This window comes from Aspergillus undulatus (genome assembly GCF_047715775.1).
Source record: "Aspergillus undulatus strain CBS 261.88 unplaced genomic scaffold BDV17scaffold_10, whole genome shotgun sequence".
NCBI classification, from domain to species: domain Eukaryota; kingdom Fungi; phylum Ascomycota; class Eurotiomycetes; order Eurotiales; family Aspergillaceae; genus Aspergillus; species Aspergillus undulatus.
In genome coordinates this window covers 274,370-285,769 of record NW_027396614.1, presented here as the reverse complement: position 1 = coordinate 285,769, position 11,400 = coordinate 274,370, and the positions used below count along the sequence as shown (strand labels likewise).

The window sequence follows — 11,400 nt, the reverse complement described above, 5'->3', positions numbered from 1 at the left end:
ATAACGAAATCATGGGCGCGCAAATTTCGGTGAAGGGGAAAGATCCAAACAGTCATTAGATGCAATACCCTCTGAAGGCTGGCGGGAGTCGTGAACAGACTCCTATCCTTCAAGACCAGAATCGGGTTGAGTTATGCGTGCATCCTCATTTACAGATGTATTGGCTTGTATCAAACCTTTGCTTCGTGACCTGCTTATATGGGCTGGGATGGGATGGGCTGTGGGATGAGTGGGCTCTGGCGCAGTCCAATACCCAGCAATTAATAAAATCCGAGGAAAGCTCTGCATAGATAGGTACACTGGGGGCGAGGAAAAGGACCAGAAAATCTGTAGATAGGGATCAGGGCCCAATAACTGATAGGAGAGAGAGAGAAAGAAAGGGACAGACTACGCAGCCTGTGATAGTCTCTGCCTAATGACACACGGTCTGTCATAGCTGAAAGGCTTGACATGAAATATAAACTCTTGATTAAATAAATACCATAGCCATAAAGTTCGCTGTGGTAATCAATGGAATTAATACTAATGACATCACCGAATTGAAGTAGGAAATGAAATTGCAAGGAAAATAGTTTGACCAGGTGAAACACTTTAATAGAGTTGTAAGGATGAAAGAATGGACATTCACAAAAGAAATTGGACAAGAAATGAACGAGACACTGAGCAAGAAAAAGCTGAAAGCCTCTAGTTGCCCGTGAGAAACGGACGTGTAGAACCGTCACAAAAGGAGCGAATGAAAAGAGAGACTTGAAGAGGAACAATCAGTGAGGAGCTGCGATCAACAAATCTCTGCCCCTAACTAGGTTTTTTCCACTTAGATAGCTGCGCCTTTAAGCAGACCATCTTCCATGTCTTGACCCGAAACATATAATAAAGGGTCGTCGCCATGAAGATGTTGAACACAATGTACGCCCACATTATACCAAAGTTGCGCCAGCGCTCGCTCCAGAAGATCCCCGAGCCAGCAATAAAATCATCAGCTACTGCGACTGAGCAGTAATTGCAATCAGATGTGGCGTTCGGGTTTGTCAGCTGGCCACCGGCCATACTCAGGTATGATGAAAGATAGTCTCCGCAGGTCTGGCCCGAAGGAGGATCGAGAATGGACAATTCTGCTGCAGAACACTTCACAGCCTTGCCATGAAGCTGTGTGGAAGCCATTGCTCCCACCCAGTAAGTGAAAGGTGACACGCGATACATGAAGATCCAGAAGCCAGGCAGTGCGGTCGGGCTTTGCATGACACCACAGAAAGTAAGCGACATGGCGAATAAAAGAGTAACAACAGCACTGGCAGTTTCGGTGTTTGGGAGTGCAGCAATGCACAAATGAGCAAATGTGCTGGCGTAGATGAAAAACTGAATGCATAACAGAAGCACCAGTCCTTGCCTTTCAGAATCCTGAATCCCAACTACTGCGTAGTAGTAGCAGGCGTAGGTGAGGATCCCCATGACAATTTGATATGGTATTTCGACAACGATGTTCGCAATGAGGAAAGCCTTCCATGAGTAGGCTTTGCTGGGCCGCTCGCGGACTTCGTACAGAGATCTCTGGGTTATAAATTGAGGCATGACCTATAGAGTCAGTCGAGTCAGTGCTAGTCGCGGAATGAGGAATATCTTGGACAAACCTGTTGAACAAGGGAGGAGAAGATAGTGCACAGCATAAACAGGGAGTAAATGATGGTCTGCATTCCCTGCTGTGAAGATTTCGCCTGGAAGAAGGAAAACCCAATAAAAAGACCCGCAATGATTCCTAGACCCCATTTTGCTGCGATGTACATTGGCATGCGCCAGTACTGTTGGGAAACACGGTAGGTGACCTGGTATACTTGGAACCAGAATGGCATGGCGAATTCTGACTTATCCGATGCTGATTCATGATAGTCGTTTGTCTGTGCTTTAGCCTGCTGTTCCTCGTGAATTCGATCAATTTCCGTCTGCACCGCTTGGAACTCCCTGCTCTGCTTCCAGACATCAAACCACTCCTCTCCCTGAGTGTTACGGCCTTTATTGACAATCTCCAGCATCCATTCAGCAGGGTTCTCGTCGTCAGCACATTTGCGTGCGCCATTGGACTCAAAATAATCAAGAAGGGTAGCCGAGTTTTCTCCAATTGGACCGAAATAAACAGTTTTTCCGCCGCGTGCTAGGAACAATAGCTGGTCAAACTGCTGGAATAGGATCGCACTAGGCTGATGGATGGTGCAGAGAACGGCTTGTCCACTGTCGGCAAGCTTCCGTAGGAACGAGCAAATAGCCCAAGAACTCTGGGAATCAAGGCCGCTATAATGCGATCAGTAAGACACGGAGCTTGTGGTAGCAGCGAAAAAGTGCTTACCTAGTGGGTTCATCCAGGAAGAGCAGGAGCTTAGGCTTCGCGGCCAGTTCCACGCCGATCGATAATAATTTACGCTGCTCGACGTTAAGCCCTTCACCAGGAACACCAACAACTGCTTCGGCAAAGTCTTCCATGTTCAGCATGCGAATCACGTCGTCCACGTAGTCATACTTTTGCTGGACAGGAACCGTTGAAGGCTGGCGCAACAAAGCACTAAACCGGAGTGACTCTCGCACTGTAGCAGTCTCAAGATGCAAGTCTTGTTGCTGGACATATCCCGTGCTTCTCTGAAAGCTCTGGTCGAGGCTCCGACCATTCACAAACATATCACCCGTGATGACACCCATTGACGTCCGGTGCGCTAGGACATCAAGCAAAGTGGTCTTACCCGCTCCACTGACACCCATCAGCGCGGTCAGAGTGCCTGGCTTGACCCATCCCGAAACATTGTCCAAAAGCCGTCGAGATTCTCCTTTGATTTCGATATCGTAGCACATGTCTCGCCAGGTGAATATATCCTTCTGCGGCGGAATTACAGATGTATCACCTTGACTCACGTCCGTGGTCACTTGAACGCCATTGTGCTCCACAATACTCTCAGAATCGGCGTTTCTTGATTCGCTGTATGAATGCTTCGGCTTCCCGTTACGACGGAAAACCAAAACCTCGGCAGCGCTGGTGGTTGAGGAGTTCAACTCGGATGCAATGAAGTAAATTGCCATAAATCCAATGAGAAAGGCAATCAGGATACCGAAGTTTCGCCACACGTGATCATAAGTGTAGTTATAGTTCGCTCTGATATAATCATCACCACTGATTGTTCGCTGGCCTGCGATAGAGCCGGGAGACGAGCAAACAAAGGAGTCACCGGTGAGGTCAGCATAGGCAGGAATGAACTGGGAGCAGATAAAGTCACGTCCGTGAAATTCGTTGGCAATCAGGATCTCGAATGCGTAATATATAGGGTCTGATACCAAAATTAATATAGTGTAAGTAGAGATATTCAGTAATGACTCACTAATATAATGGATCCATTCGAACCAAGGATGCATGGACGGAACCGGAAGCACAAACCCTGTGTATACAACAAGGGCCAAAATGAGGACACCTGCCAAACCCATTGCTTGCGAGATTGTTTTGGTGATAGCAGCTATTGTGCGGAAGATTGCACTCATCACGAACATTACAATGAACGTGATTAGCAAGTATAGAAAGAATTGACCTGCCTCTCGACGAAGGTTCGCCATAAAGTAGAGGATGAGGTTGAATACAACAGCAATAACAAACTTCACTGGTATGTCACTCACGACACCTGCAATGGCTTCAGTTGCTGGGTGGTAAAAAGCGTATGATGCGTGCTTTTCCACAATTGCGCGTTGAGAATAAAGACTGTTGATTTCGGCCATCGCTATAAGGGCGTTTAGTAATACCGCAAAGAACAGAACGGCGCCTTTGGAGGTAAAGCCCGCAGTCGCATCTGGTGTGCCGTAGAACACTGATCCGATGATCAGGGCCATGATAATTTGACTGATCACAACCGACACGGTGGAGGTGATATCGTTCCACATTCGTTGGTATGCCCGTTTTGTGTTTAGTTTGACCTGCATAGGAATACTGAGTAGATATGGCGACGTAGGACGTGTGTGCCTGGCTTGCACCTCTTGCTTGCTTTGCTGGAACTTTGTAAGGGCGAGCCCATCCTGTTCTAAAGGAAACTGTTCCTCATACCGCCCAATTTCAACCTGGAGAGTCTGATATTCTGGGGAATTGTGCCAATAGGCTTCAAACTCCTCAGGGGTGCGTGGGACCTCTTTCTCCTTGCCTGGGCGCGCCCGACGTTCGGTGGGGTTGGTCACTGATGTCAAGAAATCTCCTGTTGTTTGCCGCTGCGGACACTCCCAGCCCTGCCGTTCAAAGTACAGCTTGGCAGCTGCCGCAGGGCCAAAGTATATCTCACGTCCCTCATAAAGGACGATCACTTTATCAAAGATGTCGTAAATGTTCTGACTGGCCTGGTAGATCGCCACTGCGTGAGCCGAGCCGGTAAGATCAGCGAACAGGCGTAACGACTCCACAAACTTCAGAGCCGTTGCTGAGTCCAAGCCTCTAGTTGTATTATCCCAGGCTGCTAAGGGAGCATGAGCGAGAACCATCTCCGCGATACTGACACGCTTGCGCTCGCCACCTGATACTCCACGGACAAAATCGTTCCCAACTTTGGTATTGTAGGTATGACTCAGCCCGAACACTGCCATGACTACCTGGGTGACATACTTGGCGAACTCGTTGCGGGACATGTCATCAATTCGCTTCGCTGGTGTTCTCGCTAAGGAGGCGAATTCGAGGGTTTCTCCGACAGTCAGGTGAGGGAAATGCTTGTCTACCTAAACGATTCAAAGTTAGTCTCACGATGATAATTGGAGAAACACGTATCAATCTCACCTCTTGATTGTACACCACCTCGCCTTTGAACTCCTTGATCATTCTCTGTTGAGGGACTCCTATTGTATCATACCTGTTAGTAGGATTCCAGGATATGGAAACGAGTCGGTGATATCGTACCGTTATAATGGATAACACTATCCTTCTCCAGTGTTAAGCCATGAAGCTCGCCACAAACCGACTTGAGGAAGGTACTACAACCAGACCCCGGACGACCTAACACAAGAAGTAACTCGCCACTCCTAAGTAAGCCGTTAAACTGATGCAGAATCCGCTTCGGGCTAGACCGTTGTTGTTGGATCATTTCAGCGATGCGAAATGGCGCAGACAACATAGACCCCACCGTATCCTGGAGTTGTAGCGCTGAGCCAGACCCGGAGATTGTCAAGTTTTTGAAAACAATGCCTGTGCGGCTGCCTTCACTGCCCTCCGATTCAATCTTACGGAGAACCATTTTCAGCCATCTTTTCAGGTCGAATGCTGGACCTAGGGGATCAACTGCTGGGTCGTTCTCGGAAACGGTACCGAGCGTAGAAGTCCTTGTATGGGCATGACGGGAATAGACACTTGATGCGCGTCGTGAAGTCTGAGTGGCGATCCGATTAAGTGTTTCGACCTCATTGCCGTCAATTAATGCAATAGGCGATCGAGGCTCAATAGCAGGCTGCTTAGCAATTGTTGAATAAGTGTTATTAACGTCCTGGAGAGAATTTTCATCCAAAGCCGTTGCATGAGAATCCATGATGGAAAACCCAGTCGGGGGTCTCAAAAAGTCGCTATAGATGCACCTAAGTCAAGATGACACTCAGATTCGTATCACACCTGACACGAATGACTTGTATGGGATGACCTTTCCGTGAATCTTTGCGACAGGCTATACTTACCTTGCTGGAAAGAAGCACGAATGCGCTCTCAGAGCCTTTTATATCCTGCAGATCAGAGTCTGCAACAGCCGTGGCGCCCTATTCCAAACTTTACAATGTTCTTCTTGCCGTTTCTAGATCCTGGATTGTGCTCTAGGAAGAGTGACTAAGCGGGATAAGCTTTCTGATTTTTGGGTAACCCAAAAACCCCGTGAGCTTCGTTTTTTCTACGTACGCAAAGGGCAATCTGTGGGGTCGGTCCCACTGTCTGAGCCACTATATATCTCCTGAATGCTGTATTACAGGTACGATGATATCCGGTCCTCTTTTTTTCTGTTTTCGTTAAGCCGATAAATGATGCCGATAGTTGTAACCAGAGTGGCTTAGATGGCAAACTTGGTGCGATGTACTCCGTAATGTGATTCCCGACCGATCGGCTCCCTTTGCAAATTAGCTCCACTTGTTTAAAAACCGAAATAATAACTACAGTATATTTCCGCTTACTCATCGGTAAATTGTCTAACTACCAGAGTCTCATGCATTCTTGAACGACTACAAAGACCATGCCTGTCAAACACCTAGCAGGAGAAGTACAGAAAATCCCAAGATACTCGGTCGCTTTTCTTTCAAGATGGTCGCGTCCAAAATGTTCGCCCCTGCCTACCTTTTAGCTCTTTTTGTGCTCGCAATTCCGGCAAGCGGTATGTACCTACTTACCTTACTCTGGTCAACTTCTAACCCAAGGTAATGATATAGCTCATCCCGGTCCTCATGGCGCCACGGATATGGTTGCATTCCAGAAAAGAGCTGAGGCTGCTGGAAAATGTACAGAGCAAATTGGTTTGATGAAGAGGAAGAACCATGCTCTCCGTCGGCGTGATATTTCTATTGACACCAATGATGATATTGCGACCTATCTCATCCATGCCAATGCTCCGAAGTACGAATTTATCAAGAACGAATCCTGTATTCTTACCCCGGAGACTAGCAACGGACCATATGTCTATCCCCGCAGTCAAGTTCTTCGTCAGGATATTCGGGAAGGACAGCCCGGTGTTCCCCTCTCACTGGAGATCGGGGTCGTTGACATTCACACCTGCCTCCCCTTGCCTGATGTGCTCGTTGACATTTGGGTAAGTGAACGAAAGATATTCAGTTATTCATTTGCTAATAATTATGACAGCACTGCAATGCTACTGGCTCTTACAGCTCGTTCACTGGTCTTTCTCCTAATACTCATGCGAACATCCTGCTTGAAGAGGCTGGTGCCAACATAACAGACCCAAGCAATGGCCTTGGAGAATTCTCAGTATGTCCCTTCAGCCTGATGCTATTCTATATGTTGTGCAATAGCTGACTGGAGTAGTGGCTGTCCACGGATAACAGCACTTTCCTGCGTGGAATGTGGCCAACGAACAACCATGGGGTCACTTCCTTCACCTCAATTTTCCCGGGGTTTTATGTATGACAGAAATACAACCAGAAAATACAACACTAATTCTCAGCAGGTCGACCGTTCTATCCATATCCACGTACAGGTTCATACTGACTGGTCCGTCACGTCCAACGGCACCTTATCTCATGGCCCAATCGTCAGTACTGGCCAGATCTTCGCGGATGAAGCACTCGAGAGACAATTAATGGCATTGGAGCCTTATGCCTCGCACACGCAGATTCCGCGAACGCTGAATGATAACGATGGCATTTACACAACTGAGTCGATGAGTAAGTACTCAAGTGTTTTTCGAAACCAGAAATATATGCTAATCGAGTTTCAAAGCTGGCGCTATGACCCTACTAGATACTGAGCCTCTTGATGGGGTTGACTATCGTAACGGTGTGCTCGGTTACATCACCTTGGTGCGTATATTTCTTGCAGATTACATGGGTTCTGCTAATAATGTACCAGGTTGTGGATACTACTTCCATCAAGGACGGCTCCACTGTGAACCCAGGTAAGATCAAATTCCGCAACAGTCATTTAAGATCAGTTACTAACTCTAGACAGATCCTTCAGTGAAAAACCTTACCGCTTTAGCGTCTAACTAAGCGGAGAGCTTTTCTGCCACTACAGATTAAGCTACTGTGCCAGCTAGGCGACCCTGCCTGTATAAGGATTTCATTTGTAGGACTGTTGAAGATTAGCCGATTTTGAAAATACAATATCGGCAGACTTCAATTCTGACGATGGCGATTGGTGATGTTTTTAGAATGGGCTAATTACTTTATTTAGTGGTTAGTATATTGTCGACCGTACGACCTGCCTATTTAGGATATCGGATTGACGACCTCCGATCACCGAGGTTTATGCAGAATTGTTCTGCTATTTCCACGGTTCAAAAGTTATGTCTCTATTATCTGTGTGTTTAAACCACCGTTTGCAGCTAGATTGAGAAATCAGACCTTCATTCTTTCATATGATTAGTGGTTGATGTCGAGTAATTTACACCTAGGCTGACGCTCATATATATTTACTTCTAAGTAATTGATCACTTTCTATTAGACTGGTATGATTCTCATACGTATCACCTGTCAACTTCGATATGCTTATAGTATCTGCTTTCAATGTTTGCCTTCGACTACCCATTAGATTTCTCCATGCACTGAACTACCTTTCAACAGCCTTTTCTGAAATAGCAATGTGACCGGCGGAGGCAGTGTTCTTTTCAACTGACCATCTAGTATTAACAAGTATCGCAAACTTAAAGAGAGAAGCAAAGATATAGAAGGATGCATCCTCCTCTCCCCTTTTTAGACATGTTATAAGCCACACGTCAATGCCGGACTGTAATATGCCAGCACCTCGTTCTCTCCCGTGTCTGAGGGCATGGCCGACAACCATAACCCAGACCATAGCCCTGTGACAAGCAATGGCCGGATAATCCCTGGCTGCTACAACCATGTCTGGGTACTCATCTTATGTGTACGCCACCAATTACAGAGCCAATTTAGGTCTTTAGTATAAGTAATACTAAACAGAGGGTTATTGTCACGCAGTGTGCACAGTTCGCTAACTATATCGGTCATCCCTAATGACTCGGTTCTTAGTCAGCATTAGGTAGTTAGCTCCCGCCGCCGGCGGTCTCTGAATAGCATCAACTTATCCACTTCCATACTTCACTATAGGCCTGTCGGGTCCCAATTCGCTACAGTTATTGCTACGTGTTCAGTTGAGAATCAATATCAGAACGGGGAGGCCTCCGAGCCTCAGACACCCTAATATGGGGAGAGCTACCCAAGCAGAACTGTAGAGCCTAGCCGCCGTTTCCGGACTGATTCTGTTATAACCTTATACTAGGTTACATCCTTGGGCTTCCGCAAATGTATTTGAGACCTTGTAATATTTGGTACATGATACGAAAGTATGAGACCACGTGATCTCTAGACGGCTTGGCCACTCACCGACTTCGACCCCTTTATGTATTAAGAAAGTGTCGAACTTGGGGGCCACAGCCTGTCCATCAACAGAAGAGGAAGACTGTGTCTTGGCCGCCTCGAAGCATTGTGCTGGCGCGAGCACCCGAAGATTCTTATCATAGAACGTTGCCTGCAGGTTTCTCGCCACCCGTTCTCCCTGTGATGGGTCCAACCGATCAACGACCACCTCGTGCGCCGTCTTCCAACGCCCGTCGCTTTCCCGGACCCGGAACACGATCGTCACGGGCTGAAGATTCGCCTCTGCCCTCCGGGGCCGCACATCCTGCGCCCGCCGAGCGACGATCCGAGGCGTGAGTTTTCTGCGGTTGCGTCGCTCGCTCGCACTCGAGGTGGTCGCGCTGGTCACCGTCGGAGCCGGATCCTCCGGCGTTCGAACGGGCCCGGCCAACGCAGTACCAGCGTTTGCTTTCACCCGCTTTCCAGGTTGGTCCTGCCCGCGTGCTGGGGAAGCTGATCCCCGATCTGGTTCGGAATCTGGCTGATCACCGCCAACAGCCCCGGGGAGTGGTGCCACAGACGCGACAAGCTGCCGGGTCGCCACGAGGTCCCTTCCAAAACTCATCACTTGTTTGAGTGAAGATAGTCTAGATTGTATATAGGAATAGGTTCTAACTGTTCTATCTGAGTACGCGTCTGAATTGGATTGGTCCGTCTAAATTGTGGCAGAAAAACCACGCTAAAATGGACAAACCGACGGTTTAAGGGATACCACTCCTTGTTTCGGCTTCCAGGCGCTCTTGGTGGCAATAGTTTGCACGTTAGCGCGTCGGTTTTTTTTTTGGCCGCGGGGGGAGGAGAGATTAGGGTCACAAACAGAAAAGCGATAGTTAGTTTCTCAAAAGCGAAGCTTAGCGGCCAGATAAATCCGACAGTACTCCGTATGCGGCGGCTGTGCTTCATTTACTTTAAAGGGCAAGGATTTTCCGGCCTTTAAACCCGATGGTAATGGCTAGTTAAAAATTTCCGTGTTAGTATTCCAGAAATATCGTTTCCGGTTCTTCTCTAGGGCCAATTTGTGGAGCTTGGTAAGAGTCTAATTTAACTTAGTATCTACCTTTTTTATTTACTAACTAATCTATAAGTCTTCTTCGCAAAGCTCTTTGGCCTCGGTGTCTTCTTCCTCGCCCAGACTCAACCCGAGTTCATCATGTTGAGCCTCCTTGACGGTAATCCAAGTTAATAGATCTTTAAAGTTAGCTGCTGGCATCGTGCGCGCAGCCGTCGGACTTTAGGATAGTTACTGATTTTGCGTGATTGCTCTTTGGTAAGGCAAATCAAGGCCGTATTATCCGCTACTAGAGTGGCTATCCGTATTTCTCTCTGCACCACCTTGTTAGACACTTGTCTGTGAAAAGCAGCTACCGTGTCAAAGTTAACCTTTTTATTCAGATAGTATTTGACCGCGTTAGACTCATGGTCAGCAACCTGATCATGAACCGAGGCCGGGGCCCGATCTATTCCAGTAGGTTAGCGGAAGACCCCTCCTTGCAAAGATCTCAAAGCCATACTATTGATTGCGTTAATAGCGCCACGCTGGACCTCTTTCTGGGTTAGGTTCTCCTCCTGACCCGGTTTCCTCCCGTTCTTTTTGATATAGCGTGCCCAAGTTCTCGCTCTAAATGCCAGCAGATTACGACGCCCACATACAGGATTGCGAATAATGTAGAACTCAACATGTCTCCACAGGATAGTGCCAGTTTCCTCATTACCAGCAAGATAGCCGTCATCCGTCACGGTGGAACCGTCCGAAGTGTAGCCATCGTTACCCTCGTGATCCAGGTCAAATTCGTCGTCATCCATCTCAGACGTTAATTCTTCCATCTCACGCAGGCCACCACTGATGCCTGTGTCGTAGCCTGAGTCGCTTGAAAATCCATCGCTCAAGCTGTCGGCTGAATTTAGATCGTGCTCCTCCTCGGTCGCTATCTCTTCCGCTGGCGCTCCGAACGTGCTGTCAGGTCGAGGGTTTACCACATGTCTCGTGTCGAACAGCGAGACTGCCCGAGAGGCTGAGATACTTGATAGATTAAGACCAACCAGCGGATAGAGTTGCTACTTCTTATCCACGAATACTAAATTACAATGGACAAGGTATATAACCTGAAACTCCAGGAGATCAATAAAACCTATAGTAGGTTCTAGTAATAGGAAGCTTCCGCAAGCCTATTTCCTTGCTAACCTGATTCTTGTACTACTACCCCAGGTCAGAAACCGGGACAAAGATTAGAAGAGTAGAACTATATATATTAAGATAGTCATGGCGCATGTCAGGATCTATATCTCTACTATTCTTTAGGTAATAAAGCCTCTTCAATATCC

At 47.5% G+C, this 11,400-nt stretch overlaps 3 protein-coding genes across 3 annotated transcripts; 1 reads left to right on the top strand and 2 right to left on the bottom strand.

The window, feature by feature from the left end:
* Positions 1–470: 470 nt before the first annotated feature.
* BDV17DRAFT_256667 (putative ABC multidrug transporter) lies at positions 471–5,654 on the bottom strand. The gene is made up of 6 exons (XM_073757096.1): positions 4,901–5,654; positions 4,781–4,839; positions 3,357–4,722; positions 2,339–3,305; positions 1,629–2,283; positions 471–1,572 (listed from the first exon to the last, which is right to left on the bottom strand). The coding sequence occupies exons 1-6, from the start codon at positions 5,520–5,522 to the stop codon at positions 796–798; spliced, it is 4,446 nt and encodes a 1,481-aa protein (XP_073618184.1). The 5' UTR covers positions 5,523–5,654; the 3' UTR covers positions 471–795.
* A 635-nt stretch (positions 5,655–6,289) lies between these two features.
* On the top strand, positions 6,290–7,692 carry BDV17DRAFT_288897 (intradiol ring-cleavage dioxygenase; the record flags this gene model as incomplete). The annotated part of the gene is made up of 8 exons (XM_073761517.1): positions 6,290–6,344; positions 6,400–6,776; positions 6,827–6,952; positions 7,010–7,105; positions 7,152–7,368; positions 7,424–7,503; positions 7,553–7,598; positions 7,652–7,692. The coding sequence occupies 8 exons, from the start codon at positions 6,290–6,292 to the stop codon at positions 7,690–7,692; spliced, it is 1,038 nt and encodes a 345-aa protein (XP_073618183.1).
* A 1,013-nt stretch (positions 7,693–8,705) lies between these two features.
* Positions 8,706–9,643, bottom strand: BDV17DRAFT_288896 (uncharacterized protein; the record flags this gene model as incomplete). Its single annotated transcript, XM_073761516.1, has 2 exons — positions 8,706–8,728; positions 9,046–9,643. 2 exons carry the CDS (start codon positions 9,641–9,643, stop codon positions 8,706–8,708), a joined length of 621 nt encoding a protein of 206 aa, XP_073618182.1.
* Positions 9,644–11,400: the final 1,757 nt, after the last annotated feature.

Excerpts from the sequence above, each read along its gene's own strand:
- BDV17DRAFT_256667 (XM_073757096.1), bottom strand. The coding sequence starts at position 5,522 with ATGGATTCTCATGCAACGGCTTTGGATGAAAATTCTCTCCAGGACGTT. Across the intron at positions 4,840-4,900 it reads TAGTGTTATCCATTATAACG|GAGTCCCTCAACAGAGAATG; the intron begins GTACGATATCAC and ends ATGATACAATAG. Across the intron at positions 3,306-3,356 it reads CGAATGGATCCATTATATTA|ACCCTATATATTACGCATTC; the intron begins GTGAGTCATTAC and ends TTTTGGTATCAG.